The following is a 21,574-nucleotide window of genomic DNA, read 5'->3' as shown; positions in this document are numbered from 1 at the left end:
CCTAAAGGACCAAGGGAAAAGATGGATTTTACTGGACCTTTACCCAGAGTACAAGTATCTGATTATTATTGATCAGTTTACTTGATGGATAGAGGCATTCCAATGCAGTGATGTTACAGTCAAAGCAGTGGCTTTGATATTAGTAAATGAGGTAATACCCAGGTGGGATATTCCTCTTCAGTTAGATTCAGATCGGAAAACCCAGTTCACAGGGAAAGAGAAGCCTATAAAATATTGGGAATAAAGCAAATATTTCCCCAGACCTCAGGAGTGGATGAACAGGATATTAAAGAGCAGTTTAGCCAAGGCTATTTTATAGGGAGGAAACAATTGGGTGTGAGTTTTGCCTGCAATATTGTTACAACAACGAGCTTCTTCTTGAGGAACAGGATTAACTCCTTTTGAACTGATGATGTGAAGAGCAATGCATCTCCTAGAAGATGCAATGTCGGGTGGGGGAGAATTTGAAATCAGCCGAAGTGTAGTGTTTCAGCACACGAGGGATTTAATTAATCATTTACATTCTCTTAAAGGCCAGGTGATTACCCTACAGGAGCACAGAGACTGGTCGAAACCAGCATAGGAGAACACTCCTACGTTACTTACACCATGGGATAAGGTAAAAATGAAACTCATGACAGACAGAAAAGGGTTGAGGTCAGGTGGGGAGGCCCTCATAATGTAATCATTGCAGGACAAATATGTGCCCTCATTGATAAGAAGCCCAGCCCGTGATGGTGGCACTGGACTCAGTTAAAGTCGTATCTCAATGAGTATTCCTGAAATGGTAAGTATCAGTAGATCGCCCCAGTGGATTTACAATCCTAATGAACAGAGGCTTTTGAATAATAATAATAATAATAATAATATTGAATAATGGTTCACGTAATAGCTTGAGAACTTCACTGAAATAATTTGAATTTGTAGATTAGCAATTATGTCGGATAATAGTGCAAAATAATCAGGGGGGCATTAGAGGGAAAGAGATAGGAATGATTGAATTGATAAGGAACTAAATTAATGCTGCAAGACATCAGATTTATGTTTTACAGAGCTGTGAGAGCTCTTGAAGAAAGAAGACAAACCAAGCCCAGGCCCACATCCCAGCAGCAGGACAACGGGACCGCACCCAATGTTGATGACAAGAAGACCACATCAAGTATACCTTGATGTAATGCGAGGTATAATTGAGTTTTGCTCGTTTAATATTGATTAACAGTCGAAACTTGTGTAAAGGAGAATTATGGCAATTGTCATAATTAATGTATGTGCTTCCATGTTTTCTGGTACTGAATATGCACTCATTGGCTCAAACAGGATCAGCATCTAAGATCATTCAACACCTTCCTTGGGAAACGCAGGTTAATATTTATATTTGGCACACACATGAGGACATTACTTATTAGGATTTTGAGGTTAGGAGGTAAGGGAGTAGTTTCACAACAGTAAGGCCTATGCAGGAAGGTTAACTATATGTAATTTAGTAGGATCAGCTTCTAGTCTAGATTTAAAGCAGCATCTACACCAAGAGAAATCTATTGCGCAGAGAAGTTTGGAGGTTCTTGGAAAACTTAGGGGTAAGCGAAAATGACTGTACAGTAAGCAAAAGGAGTATGCTATACCTGAATCCACCCAGTAATGACCAGTCATGTAATACATTGTATTGCTTCGTTGAACCATAATATCCAACTTAAAAATGGATTAATCAAGATAGAGCCTACACTTGGCTTTCTGTTGGCTGGAAGGGATTTTGTTATCCTAAAGAAACTTCCGTACATGTATAAACTCTCTCGTCCGCCAAGACACCGGCAAACTATGACAGAAGGAGAATGGTTCTCAGCATAATATTTACCTGATATGGAGTGGTTAGAATAACGTGAGAGATAATTGTGCACTCCATTCGGAACAAGTTGCTAATACAGAAGCTGCCCTCACGAAGATCAATGGTGACATGGTTACCATGCATATGGAGGGACTATAATGGCACTGGATTGCATCTTGGCAGCAATATGCAGTAATTGGATCAGCATGTTGCATTTACATACCAGACAGTTCAGTAAACATAACTAATCTGGTTATACACATCAAGAAGGAGGTGAAGAAATTCAAGACTCTGAACCATTTACCTTGGGTGGGTGGCTTTCGGGCTGGATAGGCTTTCTGAGAGCATTGGCCCTGGAAGGAATTATATCATTTTCATTGTGATCCTAGAGTTAGTAGTAATTGTATCCCTGATCAAAAATGGAAGTGCACAATTTTCTAAGTCCACAGGAGGAACAGCATCAGTGACGGCAGGTGGGGCATGGAAGATGAGATTCTGAAAGTCGAAATACTTAGTAAGGACTAAGATTAGTTACTTAGATACATCAAATTAAGTGGCCTTAGTTGGTCCTTGGCCAATGGCTAAAATGGGGGACTGAGGTAGCAGGGTTAATTAAGTTAATAAACACATAACCATAGATTTAGGAACACTAACATGATACTAACTTCAGAATGAATGATCTTGGACTGTAGGAACATAAGCCAGCCAGAGCTGTTGCCACAGAAGACGATGCTGTATGGTTAACAAATGTTTCTCATTTAAAACATATATTTTGAATTTACAAGATGGATGTGTTTTGCTTTTGGTTACATTTTGTGAAACTTCAGTCAGTGACAAAATACAGGGACAGGGAAGAAACAGTAGATTCACTGAAAGCAGTAATGTTATCAGCAGTGGTTGGGAATAAGATGGCTACCAATGCTAGCTGTATGAATAGAACAATTCCGAGAGATAATGCAAGTGGCGAACAGACATGAAGAGTTTCTTAGGGTCAGATGAGAATTACGTGGGTTCAATTTGGTGGAAATCATTCTCCCATTTCGCTGTTCAGCGTCCCATATTGCTGGGCAACAGAAAGGAAGTAACATCTGCAGTGGCACGGTAGCACAACGGTTAGTTCTGCTGCTTCACAGCTCCAGGGATCTGGGTTCAATTCCTGGCTTGGATCACTGGCTATGTGGAGTTTGCACATTCTCCTTGTGTCTGCAAGGTTTCCTCCAGGTGCTCCGGTTTCCTCCCACAGTCCAAAGATGTGTGGGTTAGGTTGATTGGCATACTAAAATTGCCTCTTAGTGTCCTGAGATGCGTAGGTTAGAGAGATTAGTGGTTGGGATACGGGGATAGGGCCTGGGTAGGATTGTGGTTGGTGCAGACTTGTTTGCCCGAATGGCCTCTTTCTGTACTGTAGGGATTCTGTGAATTTAATAACAAATAAAATCCCATTAGGTCATGATGTGTATTATTATTGGCTGGAGTTAATGACAGGATGATTATTGACTGATTTGTATTAATGCTTACTGAATAATGCCCACTGGAAATGTGGGCAATATGTTTTTGGGGATGTATAATTGCCTTCACAGGGGCATTGTTCTTCAGACTGATACCTGGCTGTCCGCATTCTATACCTTGAGTGCAGGGCTTCCTCATATTGTTCTCCCATTCGATCTCTTGGTTAAATAAAGTCATGTCTTCAATATCAGTATACTGCATTTTGAGGCTTTGTATTTATCTTAAGTCTGAGCAAATACATAGCCTCAAGAAGAAACACCCATCTACAGTCCCCTAACATTCCCCTATGGCCCCATGCCAAGCCATGGCACGTTCATGCCCATTCATCCACTCTACACTGTACAGAATCACAAATCTATAGTGACAATAGGATGTATAAAATGAAAAGCTTTAAAAATTCATTTATTTTAACTTTTCTATTTTCTTAACAAAATTCCCTTTTAACTACAGGCCAATAAAAGTGTCAAACATCCAGACCATTTAAAGTATGAATAGCTCAAACTGAAAGAAAGTGCTTCAACAGGCCAATCAATTTTTGAGTTTTCAGGCAAGCCATATGATGTACTCAGCTGATGAATCAGTATTCTTCCATGTTGAACACCATTTGGAGGAGGAAACAAGGGTGCAGAACATACTCTCAGTGGGAAACCTCACTGTCCTTCACCAAGAGTAGCACCATTACAGATTGAGTTGGCTGAGTCCTAAAGGATATAACTGATAGGCTAAGTCTGCAGTAGATGGTGGGAGAAGGCAACTAGATGGGAAAAACATATTTGACCTCATCCTCATCAACCTGCCTGCCACAGATGTATCTGTGCGTGACAGTATTGGTAGAAGTCCCATCTTCACATTGAGGATATCATCCATTGTATTGTATTGTACTACCTCAGTGCTAAATGGGATAGATTTCAAACAGATCTAGCAATTAAACACTGGGCAACCAATCTTTAATTGCTAGAGGCACGGTGGGCCATTAGCAACAGAATTCTATCCAACCACAATCTGTGACCTCATGACCTGGCATATCCTCCACTTTACCACTACACCAATTTAGAACCAACCCTTTTTTTGTTTACTTTATTCCAATCCAATCAAGTCAAATTAAAGCCAATTCAGAGTCCCAACAAGTTTGGACATTCCTGACCCAAGCTGACAAGACAGGGCTCTCACCAGCCAACCCTAGTTCAAAGAAGCGTGCCAGAGGGCATGCCAGGAGCAACATCAGGTACACCTAAAAATGAGATGTCAAACTGGTGAAACTACATCACAGGACTACTTGCATGTCAAACAGCATAGGCAGCAAGTGATAGAAAGAGCTAAGTGATTCCACAAACAATGGATTAGATCTCAGCTCTGCAGTCCTGAATGGTGGTGGACAATCAAATAACTCACTGGAGGAGGAAGCTCCATAAATATCCCCATTCTCAATAATGAGGGAGTCCAGTATATTATTGCAAAACGTAAGCAATTGCAACAATCATCAGATTGAACTGCTGAGTGGATGATCCATGATGGCCTCCTCCTGAGGTCCCAGCATCACAGATGCCAGTCTTCAGCCAATTCTATCACTCTAAAATGATATCAAGAAATGGTTAAAGGCATTGATGCCACAGAGGCAACATTCCAGCAATAATTTTGTGCTGCAGAACTTGCTGTGCCCCTAGCCCAGTTGTTTCAATACAGCTACAACACTGACATTTACCTGGTAATATGGAAAATTGCACAAGTGTGTCCTGTACAGAAAAAGCAGGATAAATCCAACCCATCAGTCTACTCTTGGTTATCAGTAAAGTGATGGAAGGAGTTATCAACAATGCTATAAAGTGGCACTTGCTCAGCAATAACTTGCTCACAGATGTTTAGTTTGGGCTCCACTAGGGTTACTCAGCTCCTCACCACATTACAGCCTTCGTTCAAACATTGACAAAAGAGCTGTGGCATCAAGGAGCCATTGAAAACTGGAATGAATGGGAATTGGGGGAAAACTCTCTGCTGGTCGGAATTAGACCACACATATAGGAAGATGGATATGATTATTGGTGGTTATTCAACTCAGTTTCAGGATATTATTGCAGGAATTCCGCAGGGTCATGTCCTGGCTCAACAGTTCCTTCAATTGCTTCATCAATGAACTTCCTTCCATCAGAAGGTCAAAAGTGAGGATATTCATAAGTGATTACACAACATTTGGCACCATTTGTGACTCCTCAGATACTGAAACAATCCATGTCCAAATGCAGCAAGACCTGGACAAAATTTAGATTTGGGCTGATAAGTGTCAGGTAACATTTGTACCACACAAATGCCAGACAATGACTATCTCCAACAAGAGGGAATGTAACCACCTCCCCTTGACATTCAATGGCATTACCATTGCTGAACTCCCCCACTATCAACACAGACTACAAACTGAACTTGACTAAACATACAAATACTGTGCCTTCAAGATAAGGTCAGAAGCTAGGAATCCTGTGGCGAGTAGCTCACTTCCTGAAACCCCAAAGCCTGTCCACCATCTACAAGACACAAGTCAGGAATGTGATGGAATACCCTCCACCAGCCTTGATCAGTGCAGCTCCAACAACATTCAAGAAGCTTTGACAAAGGCTCATCTGGACTCAAAATGCCAGCTCTTTTCTCTCCTTACAGATGCTGCCAGACCTGCTGAGATTTTCTAGCATTTTCTCTTTGGGTTCAAGAAGTTCAACATCATCCAGGACAAAGCAGCCTGCTTGATTAGCATCCTATTCACAAAAATTCACTCCATCCATTGTCAATGCCCAATGGCAGTAGTGTGTGCAATCTACAAGATGCATTGCAGGAAGTCACCAAGGCTCCTCCTTAAACAACACCTTCCAAACTCACAACCACTATCATCTAGCAGCACAAGGGCAGCAGACACATGGGAACACCACTACTTGGAAGTTTCCCTCCAACTCAATCACCATCCTGACTTGGAAATACACCACTGTTCCTTCACTGTTGCTGGGTCAAAATACTGGAATTCCCTCCCTAACAACATAGTAGGTGTACCTACACCACCGGGATTGCAACAGTTCAAGAAAGAAGTTCACCACCATCTTCTCAAGGACAATTAGGGATGAGTACTAAATGCTGGCCTCACTAGTGATGACCACACTCCGTAAATGAATTTTTAAAAAATCAGCAAAACTGACAGCAATATAACAAATAAAAAGAAAAAATGTTTTAAAGACTCAGCAGGTTGACAGCATCTGTGGAGAGAGAAACAGAGTTAACATTTCGAGTCCACATGACTGTTCTTCAGATAAGATATAACAATACTGTGGAAGAAATGCAAAGAAATACAATTAATTGTGATAGTTATATTTTGAAATGCTAGCTAGCACATGAAGAAAGTAGTCAGACTCCCAGATAAAACAAATTTTGTGTGCCTCCCATACTTTTATCCATGACGAAAGATCATCTTGACTCAAAGATCATGTTGGCTCTATTCTCTTTCCACTGATGCTGTCAGACCGGCTGGGATTTTCCAACATTTTCTGTTTTTGTTTCAGATTCCAGCAATAATTTATCTTTTATCCCTGATGTGGAGATACTGGGGTGAACACAGTAAGAAGTCTCACAACACCCAGGTTAAAGCCCCAACAGATTTATTTGGAATCACGAGCTTTCGGAGCACAGCTCCTTCATCAGGTGAGTGTCAACCACTCCAGGCCTGCACTCCAAAAGCTCCTGATTTCAAATAAACCTGTTGGACTTTAACCTGGTGTTGTGAGATTTCTAACCAGCTTTTATCCCAATCTGGTTTTTGCTCGTTTTCTTCCAATGCTAGTCCCATTTTTGTTGGTCAGCATTTTCTAATTTTTGAAGTTTTTCACTAAATAAAGGCAGTAAATGATGTGTTGAGGAGGATGTACTTTTCTGGTGTTGGTAAGGTGGCGCTAAGTGGTCAGATTGTGCAGCCAGGAACCTCTTGCTCCATCTCCAGGGTGACTGCGGCCTTCAGTATGTCCTGATCTGAAGAGTTGTCTTGTTTCCTCCACCAACATGGCGGTAAGTAAAAGGGGAGAGGTTTAAATACGATTTGTTTGCTTTATGACTCACCCGGGATCCCGATTTGAGGCAAAAAAAATCATTGTTCGCACTGAGTTTTATTTATATATGGCGATGAAAGCCGCTTTGCCAGAAGCTTATGGTGGCCAAATTAGGCTGCGGATAACACACAAGATGCCGAGACGTCAATATTTTGATTTTTGTTTTGTCTGGGGTTTCCTAAACTTGCCAGCTTCCTTGTGTCCCTGCTTTTTGAAATTCGGAACGACAGTTTATTTTAGAAACGTAAAAAAAACTAAGTGCGTCTTCTGCCTTTTTGGGGGGAATCCCGCATTAATGTATGTGATGGTTTATCATCTTAAGTGCGTTATATAAATGCAAGTTGCTGTGGACTGGATAAGAAGTTGGTTTAAAAGTAGGATGAGGAATGCCTCTTTAGTGTAGTGCCTGACAGTGGAAGGTCATTGGGTGGAGGAGTACTGCAGAGTTTCAGGCTTGAACCTCTCTGTAATCTACGTGAGAGATTCATGAGAGCTTGTATGTTAGAAATAGTTATCAGATTATAGAGCATACTAAAACAAGAGAGTTTTGTATCCCTTGTTTTAGTATCCACTATAATTACACAGGATGTACAGCACATAAAGAGGCCATTTGGTTCATCCAGTCCATTTGCTGGTGCTTATGCTCCATTCAATTCACCTCCCATTTTACTAAATCGATCATCATAACCATCTATTCCCTTCTCCCTCAAATGTTTGTTTAACTTCCCACTAAATTAATCAAAACTTTTTTGCTTCAAACACTTCCTTGTGATAGCAAGTTCCATATTCTCACCACTCTTTGGGTAAATAGTTTATTCTGAATTCCTTATTGGATTTCTTGGTGATTATTTTCTACTGATGGCCATGAATAATGTTCCACCCCACATGAGGAAACATTTTCTCTACCTACTCCAACAAAACCTTTCATAATTGTAAATGCCTCTATTAGGTCACCCTCAACCACCTTGTTTCAAGAGAAGAGAGGACCAGCCTGTGAATCTTTTCCTGATGGATATATATTACACTCATGCATTTCTGGTATTATCCTTGCAAATTTTCTTTGTACCTCTTCAGTGCCTCTGGAATCATAGAATCGTTACAGTGCAGAAGCAGGCCATTCTGCCCATTGAATCTGCACCAATTTTCCAAAAGAGCATCATACCCAGATTTAAGCCCCCTATTTACTTCACTAATCCCCTAATCTACACATCTTGGGATACCAAGGGACAATTTAACATAGCCAGTCAACCTAACCTGCACATCTTTGGATTGTCAGAGGAAACTGGGGCACCTGGAGGAAACACATGAGACACGGGGAGAATGTACAAATTCCCCCCCCACACACACACACACACACCCAAGGCTGGTATTGAACCTGGGTCATTGGCACTGAGGCAGAAATGCCTCAGTGTAGGATGGCACTGTGGTACAGTGCCACCCTACATCTTATAGTATGGCAACCTGGACTGTAGTGTAGACACTGGTTAAGGTTCAATACTTTTCAGTTCTGTCCCTCGAGAGATAAAACCTAGTACGTGGTATGCTTTTTTCTCTTTATGGTCTTGCTAACCTGTGACAGAACTTTTAGTGAGTGACATATTTGTACTCCAAAATCCCTTTGTTCCTCTACTGTACCTAGATTTGTACCTTCCTATCAAAATGTATTACCTCATATTTATCTGTGAACTTCATTTGCCTGTTCTGCAAGTTTGTCAGTGCCCTCTTGTATTTCTGTTATGTTCCTCCTCTGTGTAAAACTATGTCCTCACCACCCCCCCACCAAACAATTTGATGTCGCTTGATTTTTTAAATATTTAAATCAGAGAGCAGATTTGATTTTCCTAAAACAAAACTGATGCATTTATAGCAAATGATTCAATTTCTGGTTATTTTGATCTCACAAACTTACATAAGATGAAGGCCAGAAAAGCAGGATACAGTTGTATGCTGCATCAAAATATGCAATCTAACAAGGTAGCTACTGGATTTGGCTACTGTTCATGATTGCAGAAAGATTAGAGGAGCTTAAGTTCTCTGGTTCAGAGAGAAGGGTGGTGTATGTTTGGTGAGAAGAATTTCAGGTATATTAGATAATTTAGGAGGTAGCAATCATTTATTAGTTCAAAGGAATTTGATCGGGAAGGACCTGAGGACGGAGAGTTTAAACTAATTGGATTTTAAACTTCTTGCTTAAATGTTGATGTTTAGCAGCAAATATATTAAGGACATTTCGTGGTTGAGTACCCCAAGTACCTGGTTTGATGGACTAAATGGTCACCTTCTTGTTCATTAGGGCTTGGAATATAGTTCCTGTTTTAGTGCTGCTGCCCCAAAACCCTACTGAAGTTTGAAGCCAAAATCCTGTTTCATCAGAACTAGTAGTTGTCTTCACATGGCAGTGTTCAGTAATGCTCAACATAAATTGAATTCAAACTTCTATACAAATTGAAAGTTATCAGTATAGCTAGCTCATTTCTAGCTTCTTCTGGTGAGCTGAGAGCTTAATATTGAAGAAAGTTCACAACTTGAAATAATGTAATTTGGATTGCCAAAAATCAGTGGAAGTAGTTTTTATCCAATTCAGCTGACCACAGGTGCACAAAATAATTTATTGTGGGAGAAGATTGTAGGATTTTTAATGTGATGACTCCAGTAGCATACAGAAGTAAAATCCTTTTGCAAACTTTTACTTCAATTGATTGAAATTGCTATAATAGATCATTATTACAATGCCACCAAAAGGATGTACAGTTTGGAACCAGACATGGAATTATGGCTATTAATGTTCTGAGTAAAGGCTGATTCCCAGATTTTGGCAGATTGCTAAAAGATGAAACTAGGAAACTACTGTTGCAAATGCTGTTTGTTAGATTTATTTTGTGTTCTAGTACCAGGACTCAATAGGGGAAAAAGGCACATTTGCTCTCTCCAGCAATGATGTGCCTGTAATAACCAGTACTACATTCTTCATTATTAAGTAATTCAAAATGACAACTCTGGTTCGAGACAAGGTAGCATTTGCATTCGTACTGCAAGGTTAAAGGAGATCTTGCACATCTGTTGTAATGCTTACCGTAATCCCAGTGTCAGCACTATTGTAGCTGTTTTTGAGGGAGAGTACAGAAGGAAAATTTGTCTGGCAAATAATTTTTGAGGGGGAGAGTGAAAAGAAAATGTCATTGTGGTCACAATAGTCAACTCTGAACCTCTGTTACAACTAGAAAAGGTGAATGGCCTGTCTTTTCTCATTCCTTGTTTGATTGCAACAGACGTATAAAAATGGTATGCTTGCCAATTAAGTTAGTGTTTAACTATTTACATGTTATGATTGTCAAAGACACAGACAGATTTCCTTGTAGGTTTCTAAAATAACAGTATTTATTGTACTTAAGACCTAATCCAAATTAAATAATGAAACACTCTGACCTTTAAATACCCATACACTGAGGGGTTCTCTCCAACACATCCAACTCACAAAGTGGGATGATACATTAAGAATATTTTAAAGTCTAATAAAAGTTAGTGATATATATGGACCTTGTAGGCTGACGACTTGATTGATTTCAGGCTAGGCTCAGTGCCCCTGCAGGATTCCGTGTAATGACGGTTTAACGACATTGACAGATGATTTATCTGTTCTTCGAGAGACAACAGCTGCTGAGGTAGTTCTTGCAAACATTGCCTGCAGTGAATAACTGATGTGTTAAACTTGCAAGCTGGGTAGAGAGGAAGAGTGCCCCACTCAAGAATGCTATCTTCTCAGTGTTTCTTCTTCTGTTCTGAGGCCTGGAGAAAAAGCAGTTTCTTAAAACAAAGAGGGTTAGTGGGCTCATCATGTGATCTCCTCACCAATTGAGCAGTTACCCAAATGTGATGATAGCAAGCTGATTCCAGTTACATGGTTTAGACTTGAATACATTATTGTTGGTTAGTTCCTTTCTCAGCCAGAGTCTATTGGCTAAAAGGATTGTGTCTAGTTTTGTCCACATCCAGTTCAGTACACAAGTAATTGCCTGGATATTTTGTGACTATGACAAGAGTTGGTACATTCACACTCCTCCAAGTTGATTATTTCTGATATCGCTTTTCTGAACAGGCTAACTCCATTGTGTTTGGTATTGGTAAGATAACATTGATGCAAATGTTTGGCCATCTTAACAGCTGTTGTTTGAAGTCACTTTTTAAAAAGAATGCTTCTTTTCAACCCATTTAAAGCTCCACCAAAAGTAGTTTTAAGCCATAGCCATTTTTGATATAAAGCACAGTTCATTAACACCTTGTAATGTCAGCAAAATATATTTTGGTTTCTAAGGAAATCCTTTATTTTAGGACCAGGGCGAGAAGAAAGAGAATCCTATGCGTGAGCTCCGCATCAGAAAGCTCTGTATGAATATATGTGTTGGTGAAAGTGGTGATCGACTTACTCGGGCTGCCAAAGTGCTCGAGCAGCTCACTGGCCAAACTCCTGTCTTCTCCAAAGGTGAGTTTGTACGCACCACTTGAAGCTTGATAAAACTTCACTCATGCTTTTGAATTTGTAGCATTGTCAAATAATGTCTGTTCTTCATTAGCTCGCTACACTGTGAGATCTTTCGGTATTAGGAGAAATGAAAAGATTGCTGTTCACTGCACAGTCCGTGGTGCCAAAGCTGAGGAGATCCTGGAGAAAGGCCTTAAAGTAAGTTGGACTGCAGTAGGTTGCAGTAGTTTGTAGAAGTAATAAGCTTTTCCCTTTCTGTTTTGTGTGGGTGAACCTTATTTTTTAAAAGTACCTTTGTCCTTTTCCTTACACTGTCTTTGTTTGGATTTTTAATATGCAGTTTGAAAGAATGGAATGAGGGCAATGGTGATGGTGGTGGGCAATGAGCTGGTAGGAGAAATTGCTCAATTCACAAATCAAAATTACCGCTCCAGTGCTGTGCTGAGGGAGCAATAGCCTGTTTGGAGGTGCTATCTTATTGATGAGCATTAAACTGAGATTTCATCTGTCCCCTCAGGTGGACAGAAAAGATTTGTGGCGCTATTTCAAAGCAGAGGAGGAGAGTGTGTTGCCCTGGCCAATATTTATTCTTAAATCGATATCAGGGAAACAGATCATCTGGTCTTAATCATGTTGCACTTTACACAACTTTTTGTGCACAAATTGGCTGCTGCTTTTCCAACATTACTATTGCTACTGTAATTCCAACTTCCAGTCATTGTGGAAACTATACTGTAAGTCACATGGATGGGGAAAATGCCTAATTCCTATAATTTTAACATAAAAGCAAAATATGTACCACAGATGCTGTAATCTGAAATAAAAGGGCTGGAAGTACTCAGCAGGTCAGGCAGCAACAGTGGAGAAAGAAATAAAGTCAGTCTGTCAGATCAATTCCCTGTTGTCGGAGCCATTTTTATGTGTTCCTTAATTCTTTAAATTTATTAATTTTGAACACTCGGGAAAAGTTATAACCTCAGCTGAAGTTGTCACAATTGCATTTTTAATATGCAGTTTGGAAGAATGGAATGGAGGCAATGGCAATGGTGATAGTGGTGGGCAGTGAGCAGGCAGGAGAAATTGCTCAATGCACAAATCAAAATTAATGCTCCAGTGCTGTGCTGACGGAGCAATTTCCCCTACCAGCTTTGCCCACCGCTATCACCACTGAGTTGAGACTTCGAGTGTAACTTCGAAGGGATAGAATAATGTCATTTATCAAAGAAGCTAGATTTGCTTTTACAGCTTCAGGAGAAATTTAAATAACTGTTTCATAGGGTTAACCTGTTTTTGATTACTGACTATCTGTTGTGAAAGTGAGACAGTGGATGAAGCTCTTTTTGATGATTTTTGTTTTATTCTTTTCATCTACAGGTTCGTGAATATGAGCTGAGGAAAAATAACTTTTCAGATACTGGCAACTTTGGTTTTGGCATTCAGGAGCACATTGATTTGGGTATCAAGTATGATCCAAGTATTGGTATCTATGGTTTGGACTTCTATGTGGTAAGTATTATCTATTGCATGGCTATCTTGTGGAAATAGAATAGTTAAGTGAACATATTTTAAATATGTTGCTCAAAACTATTTGTCTCCTAGGGATATTTTTCTAGCCACACCTTTTTTTTTGCATGTATTGATCCCAGACCAAACATCTGTGTCTGAATATCAAAGTAAAGTTACACTGGACTCAAAACATCAACTCTGTTTATCTCTCCATTGATGCTGCCAGATCAGCTGAGTTTTTTTCCAGCACTTAGTTTCTATTTCAGGTGTACAGCATCTGCAGTAACTTGCTTTTCCAAATTCTTCAGTTCCCAGTTCGCAAAGCTGTCAATAAAAGTATAATAAAAAAGTAAGTAGAAGTCTATAAAAGGGCAGCACAGTAGTACAGTGGTTAGCACTGCTGCCTCACAGTGCCAGGAATGCAGGTTCAATTCCTGGCTTGGGTCACTGTCTGTGTGGAGTTTACACAATCACCCTGTATCTGCATAGGTTTCCTCCGGGTGCTCCAGTTTCCTCCCACAGTCCGATCGATATGCTAGTTAGGTGCATTGGCCATGTTAAATTCTTCCTTGGTGTACCCGAACAGGCGCCAGAGTGTGGCGACTAGGGGATTTTCACTGTAACTTCGTTGCAGTGTTAATGTGAGCCTACTTGTGACTAATAAATAAACTTTACTTTAAAGTAATTAACTGCAATCAAAAATAAATCTGAAGCAATTTTTAAATACAGTTCCAGTAGCTGCCATTCTGCACCAAAATAAGAGTTGAGATATTCAGTCAATCCATCCTAGTACTTATCTGGGTGTTCTGATGTTTGAGTAGTCGACTAAGTTGTGCACAAGCCCTATATAGTAAAGAAGCTGTATAACTTTTAATTTATCCCAATCCTATACAATTTTATAATTCTTGGTCAATGATGCTCATGCTCTAATTTTACAAATTACAAAATGCAGTATAGGTTCTGTGTGTGACCTCTGATTATGAAATGAAATAATTATACAAGCCATTTAGTGTATTGAGATTGTAGCATGATTCTGGCTTCAAAACTTCAGTCTGAATGTTGGTAGGCTTTTGAAGGTTTGCTAGCAGCTGTTCTGACTCATATTCTCACTGAATGTGCACTTTCTGGGGTAATAATAAGAAGCAGGAACATTGGTTTTTAAAAAAACTCTGTCCCCCAACTTTTCCCTATATTAGGGGTATTGTATGGTGTACCCCCTGTTTGTCTTAAGCTAACTCAGTACAGATAAAGGATTAATTCTGAACCGGCTTCCCCTAAAAACCTAGGATTCCTGCTGCTAATTAATGTAACTTTAGTTGGTAAGTGTGAAGATGTATTGGGAGAACAGGGTGTGTTTGATTGTGATGCCTCTGATCGTTGTTACGTGCTGTCTCTTAGAATGTTCTGTGGACTTGGGAGGGGGAGAGGACAAAATGTGATGGGCAAGTAAACTGGTAATGCATGGTAAGAGATTTCTTCAAAGAATCACAGAACTATTATAATGCAGAAGGAGGCCATTTGGTCCATCGTATCTGCATCAGCTCTCCAAATGAGCATTATGACTCGGTGCCATTCTCCTCCCTTTACCTTGTATCCTTGCACATTGTTTTTGTTCGATAAACATCTGATGCTCTCTTGAATGCCTCAATTGAACCTGCCTCCACCACACTTCCAGGCAGTACATTCTTTGCATCACATTTGCTTTTGCAAATCACTGAATCTATGTCCTCTCATTCTCGGTTCTTTTATGAGCAGGAATAGTTTCTCCCTATCTACTCTGTCAAGCCCCTTCATGATTTTGAACACTTCTATCAAATCTCCTCTTAGCCATTGTCTCTCCAAGGAGACCAGAGCCAATCTATCCTCGTATCTAAATTTCTCATCCCTGGAAGCATCCTGGTAAACAGTTCCTCCAGTGCATTCACATCCTTCTTATAGTGTGGTGCCCAGAGCCGTACACAATATTCCAACTAAGGTCAAGTATCCTCTATAAGTTCTTATACCTTTATGCCTTTTATTATGCTTTATTAACTGCTCTCTCCACCTGCTGTCTTCAATGATTTATGCACATATATATCCAGGTCCCTCTGTTCCTGCACCTCCTTATAAAATAATGGGTACAATTTTTATTGTCTGTTCATGTTCTTCTGACCAAAGTGCATTGCCTCACACTTCTCCACATTGAACTTTATCTGCCACCTATCTGCTTGTCTATGTTCTTTTGAAATTCTACACTATCCTCCTCACAGTTTATGCTTCCAGTTTTCGTGTCATCCGCAAACTTTGAAATTGTCCCCCGCACACCAATACTGACCCCTGGGGAGCTCCGCTACAATCCTTCCTCCTTCCAATAACCATTACTCTCGGTTTCCTATTACTCAGCCAATTTTACACCAACATTGCTACTGAGCCTTTTATTCCATGAGCTATAACTTCTCTCTCAAGTTTTTTGTGTGGCACTGTATCAAATGCCTTTTGAAAGTCTATGTACACCACGTCAACAGCATTTGACCCTTTCTGTTACCTCTTCAAAAAACTCTAGCATGTTGGTTAAATGCAGTTTCCCCTTTAGAACTCCATTCTAGCCTTTCCTAATCAACCCACATTTTTTCGTGTGACTGCAAGTTCTATCCTGAATAATTGTTTCCAGAAGCTTCCCCATCACTGCTGTTAAACTGGTCTGTACTTCTTAGGCTTATCTTTACAACTTTTTGGAAAAGGGTGTAATATCTGTAATTCTCTAATCTTCTGGTACCTCCTCTGAGTCTTCAGAGGGCTGCAAGATTATGTCTAGTGCTCCTGCAATTTCCACTCTCTCTCCCTTCAATATTCTTGGATGCATCTCATCTGGTCCCAGTGTCTTGTCAACTTTCAGTACCGACAGTCTATCCAACAATTCCTCCTTAACAATTTTGAACCCTTCTAGTTCAGGTGCCACCCATCTGGCTTATGCAGGTGCCATCTTCCTCAAAGCAGTCCCAATGTCGTAGAAATCTAAAACCTTCTCTCTTGTACCATCTTTCCAAGTAGGCATTCATTTGTCTTACGCTCTTAATTCTGTACTCGCTTGCATAAGGCACCGAGACTAATCCAGAGATTACTACATTTGAGGTCTTGTTTGCTAATTTTCTACCTAGCTCCCTAAATTCTGATTGCAGGACCACATTCCCGCCTCTGACTTAAGTGGGCCATGACTTCTGGCTGTTCACCTTTCCCCAGAAGAATGTCCTGTAGTTGCTTGTTGACATCCTTGACCCTGACACCAGGGGGCAACATACCATCCTGGAGTCAAGTCTATGACCGCAGAAATGTCTGACTGTTCCCCTAACTAACAAATCCCCTATCACTATTGTTCTTCCTTTCTACTTCCTATCCTGTACAGTCAAACCACTTGTGATGCCCCAAACTTGGCTCTGATTGCACTCCTCTGAGGAACCAGTGCCCTCACCAGCTTCCAAAACAGGAAATTGATTTGTAAGCAGGACCCCAATGAGCACCTGCACTACCTGTCTGGTTCTCTTCTATACCATCCCCCCCTCCCCCGACCAGGCCCTAAGCTGCAGCGTGACCACCTCTCTGAATTCACTATCCGCGTAGCTTCCAGTCTCTCAGATGTGCCACAGTGACTCCAGCCGCTGCTCAAGTTCGGAGGCCCAACTGACAGCGCTTCCTGCACATATGGTCGTTGAGGACACCAGTAGCATCCATTACTCTCACATATTATAGGACATGCATTCCACTCAATTGAACTACCCTGCCATTTGTTAACATTGAGGAAGTAAGGTTAACTTTATTTTACTTTGGATCACCCTGACATCCCCTTATTCCTAGCACTTCTCATTTAAATCCAGGTATAGCTACTTCTTTAAAAATAATATGCTTTTCTAATTTACAGTAACCTAAAGACCGTCTCAAACAGCAGTTTCTTGCCAACCTTGAACTTATGATTTTTCCTGTGGTGTCACTATTTGTTTTCCACTTTCCTTTTACACTCAGTTCTGATTAGCCGGATGGTTTGCTGCCTCTCTGATTGCCAGGTAAGTGAACATGGCTGCTCCACTCTGGAGCCACAGACTGGATGTACTCACTCTTCTAGATGGTGGTTAATGCCACCGAATCTACTTTTCACCTGTTCTTCTATGTGGTGGTTACTTCCCGTGTGTGTTCTTTTCGCCCTCAGTTAGGTTATGGTTACTGCTCTCGTATTACTGGATTAATTAGACACGCCCTGGATTTGATAAATGCATACCTGTTCTTAAATGTACAATATTGTTTCTCTTTAAGTCTGTTTTCCGTACTGTGGCACAGGTGGCGGATGATTTGCTCAGTGGATCAACGCATCTGTGTTTCAGCTGATATCCAATTATGTATACTTCAGCATGAATAACTTAATAGTTATCACGAAGGGGATCGTTTTCCGTTACTAATCATAGAATCCCTGCTGTGCAGAAGGAGGCCATTTGGCCCATTGAGTCCACATCAACAACAATCCCACCCAGACCCTATTCCCAAAAACCCACATATTTACTCCACTAACCCTACTAACCTATCCACCCCAGGACACTAAGGCAATTTAGCATGGCCAGTGCACCTAACCTGCACATCTTTGGATTGTGGGAGGAAACCGGAGGAAACTCTTGCTGACACAGAGAGAATGTGCAAACTCCACGCAGGTAGTGATTCAAACCGGGAATTGAACTCAGGTTCCTGGAGTTGTGAAGCAGCATTGCTAACGACTGTGACACCCATGGTGACCTGGCCTGGCTCAGCTAGCTTAGTACTGACCAAAAACCAAACTTTAAACTTTTTCTATCTGAAAGCTGAGGTCATCTGCTTCTAAATAACATGCTTTCCATTCCTAATGATGGAAAGTGGAGTCAGCTGGATCAAGTATCATATTATTCGGCCGGCTGTGTGAATGGTGATTCAAAGCCACCTAAGAACCGTGACAAAGGTAAAATGTGCTGCAAGTGTTTCCTTGGTGACACTGAGTATTACTGAGTGAAAATTGTAATACTGGAGGTGCAGCATCGGAGGCCATTTGATCCCACTCACCTACTTGAGTGCTAGCACTTCAAGTAGGACTATCTACTCCAATTATACTTTGCCTTTTTGTTCTGTGTTGTATTTCTTCAAACATTTATCCTGTTTTTAAAAATAAAAACTAGTCTCTGGCTTGGCAATTAATCCTGTAAGTCATTCCATATTCTAATAAAACTTGATAGAAAACATGTTCTTCATACGGAACTGATTCTAGTGAGCCATCGTATCTTTCCCCTGGAAATGATGTTTTTATATGCCCACAGCTTATGAAGATCTATATATCTGTGCTGCTAAAGCTCTTCTTCCCTTCAAAATGATCACTCTGCCAACTATTCTGTCCTCCTGAAATGTTCTGCATTATTTGATCTATAATGTACACCCACTATAGGAATTACTTTGAGACAAATTTCGTTTGAGAGTCATCCATTATAAACTTTTTGGTGGTTGTAATTATCTTCTTAATTAATTGGCCACACAGCTTCACTTTACTACCTATCTTGAAAGTATTATAGTGTTATACGTTGAAATCCTTATTTCCCTTTCTATTATTCTTTCTTGTGTGCTTTTTCCCTTTCAGCCCTTCCCAACAACCTTTGTACTATTTTTCCCCTTTCGTATCTGCATTCTTAACTTCATGTTTGCAAATTTTTGCCTCTCCTTTGCCTCACTAGATTATCCCTTCCTCACTGCTCTATTTACCATCTGAAGACATTGATGTTGGTTTAGTTTAACACTGCTGCATCACAGCGCTATGAACCCAGGTTCAATTCTGGCCTTGGGTGACTGTCTGTGGGGAGTTTGCACATTCTCTGTGTGTGTGGGTTTCCTCCAGGTGCTCTGGTTTACTCTCTCAGTCCAGAGGTGTGCAGGTTAGGTGGATTGGCTATGCTGTGTTGACCCTTAGCGTCCAAAAAAGATGTGTAGGTTTGGTGGATTAGCCATGGTAAATACACAGGGTTATGGGGATTGGGTGGCTGTGAGTAAGATGTTCTTTTGGAGAGTCAGTGCAAACTCAATGAGCTGAATGGCCTCCTTTTGCACTGCAGGGATTCTTAAGTGTGACCCATTTGTAGTTTTCTCCAATGGCCTAGAAATTTTAAACTTTAATACTGAAGATGAAGATTTTTCCTTGCGGCACAACCCCCCCCCCCCCCACCCCCCGCACCCCACTCCACCACTCCACTGCTTCAGTTATGGCTCCTTTCTTCCTCTTCTCAATTTTATAGGTTCTGGGAAGACCAGGCTTCAGCATTGCTGACAAGAAGCGTAAACGTGGTCGCATTGGAGCCAAACACAGGATCAACAAGGAGGAGGCCATGCGTTGGTTTCAGCAGAAGGTACCTTTATTTTCATAGTGTCCCTCGGCCATCAAATGTTGTGTAGATATTAATGTAACCTGAAATTTGTTTCAAGATACTGCACTTTCTAATGATTTGCTTTTCTTTTTTTTTGCAGTATGATGGTATCATTCTTCCAGGAAAATAAAAATGTTTTGTAACTATCAGTAATAAAAGAACCTGATCCAGAACCCTATTCTGTTTTAGTCTAGTGGTAGTTACCTCATTATTGTACATTTAGTTTAGGCAGAAAGACAATTGTCAATTGTATTTCTTTTTTGCACACATATACTTTATTCCTAAAATATCTGAAAGAACATTTCAAACTTGTTCTGTGGGTTTACATCACATTCTGACTCTGTACTGATTTGTTGTTTGTCCAGTGGTGAGTTTCCCACATTTTAATGAATGTAGGCCTTTTGTGATGTTGCTATTTGTTGTGTACTCCACCTATCTGCAAACTCAAGCATTTTGATGCTTGAATGGAACAAGAGCTTACTGATGTGAATCACCCCATATTTGCCCTAAAATCTTCCCATTCCTTTTTTATTACATTTTACCTTGTCTGCTTTCTCGTGTGATAGTCAGTATTTCAGCCAAATGCTGATTCTTCAGATGTAAGTCTGAACACCAGATTAAACTTTCCAATTGTGCTTTCTCAACACAGTGTCACCCATCAGGAGAAAGAAATCTTGGGCTTTGCATATGTGATTTCCTGTTTGTGCTTTTGTTGTGGAAAGCTGAGCACCATGAATTCATGATCAGGAAACCTTTGTCAATTCTGCAGTTAAAAGCATTATAGGTGGCGTTCTATCTTCTACCTGGTGATCCAAGTGAAAAATTGATTGAGACCACTCCAAGTGGTTAGTTGTAGTATCTGAATGTTGTCTTAATTGAAGATATAACCAATGAGCAGCATTCAAAACAAAGCTAAGGAGGAAGGAGAAAAATACCAGAAGAGAAGGAAAATAGTAAAGCTAGTAGATTCCAATGATGCAGACTTCCTCATCACCCATGTGTTTGGATTGAGAGTCTCCACCCCAGGGATGACTGTTTCCAAGAATGAGGGAAGAGGCTGGGATGGAGACAGTGCATCAGAACATTCTCTCTGTCCAGACAGTCTGCACTCTTGATGCCAGGCTGTTTTATCCCCTCTTCTACCAGGTTCCTGAACTGCTGGAACTGGTTCTACTTCTCCAGATTTCGGTGTTTCCAATTCTTATATCTTCTGTTTGTGTCTTTACTTGGTTTACTTATAATTTCTCCTTTTGTCTCATTATCATTCTAACAATGCCTAGTTTCCACTTTAACAGTCTGGTGTTTTGAAATGTTTTCCCTTTTTTAATTTTAAATGAGATGTTTATCAGTATTTTTGTCCAATTTTGACAAAGGGTCCACGATCAAAATGTTAATGTCATTCTATCGATAAATATTCCCTGACCTGTTGAGGGCTTCTAGCACTTTTTTGTTTATGTAACAATTTGAATCATTTTTGCATCTACAGTTTCAAAGAATAACATAGAATGTTTTTATTTCAATGTGTTAGTTGATTAAACTACTTTAGGGATATTTAATTACAGTGTGTAAAACCCTTATGATTGTAAGATAGCAACAGGCAATAAATGCACAAATTTATGACAAACACAATAAATGCACCATATTTACTATTTATATATTTTTATTCACACATAAATAGTAATTCAAATCTTCTCATGACGGTGAGTATGCAAGGAACCTGACACATTTCTGTAATTTTCATATGACGAATGCAATTTTGTTTTAAATCAAACAGCCCTTTTTA

The 21,574-nt window shown here is 40.2% G+C and overlaps 1 protein-coding gene across 1 annotated transcript; it reads left to right on the top strand.

Moving 5' to 3' along the window:
• The first annotated feature begins 7,269 nt into the window (after positions 1–7,269).
• rpl11 (ribosomal protein L11) lies at positions 7,270–19,964 on the top strand. Its single transcript, XM_080211671.1, has 6 exons — positions 7,270–7,366; positions 11,737–11,887; positions 11,979–12,085; positions 13,262–13,393; positions 19,663–19,773; positions 19,892–19,964. The coding sequence occupies exons 1-6, from the start codon at positions 7,361–7,363 to the stop codon at positions 19,919–19,921; spliced, it is 537 nt and encodes a 178-aa protein (XP_080067797.1). The 5' UTR covers positions 7,270–7,360; the 3' UTR covers positions 19,922–19,964.
• The last annotated feature ends 1,610 nt before the right edge of the window (positions 19,965–21,574 follow it).

This window comes from Carcharhinus amblyrhynchos, chromosome 24, assembly GCF_965287045.1.
Source record: "Carcharhinus amblyrhynchos chromosome 24, sCarAmb.v2.hapA, whole genome shotgun sequence".
In the NCBI taxonomy this organism is placed as follows: Eukaryota; Metazoa; Chordata; class Chondrichthyes; order Carcharhiniformes; family Carcharhinidae; genus Carcharhinus; species Carcharhinus amblyrhynchos.
The sequence above is the reverse complement of the archived record's forward strand: the minus strand, read 5'-3'. Positions and strand labels throughout refer to the sequence as shown.

Excerpts from the sequence above, each read along its gene's own strand:
- rpl11 (XM_080211671.1), top strand. Across the intron at positions 11,888-11,978 it reads AACTCCTGTCTTCTCCAAAG|CTCGCTACACTGTGAGATCT; the intron begins GTGAGTTTGTAC and ends GTTCTTCATTAG. Across the intron at positions 13,394-19,662 it reads ATGGTTTGGACTTCTATGTG|GTTCTGGGAAGACCAGGCTT; the intron begins GTAAGTATTATC and ends TCAATTTTATAG.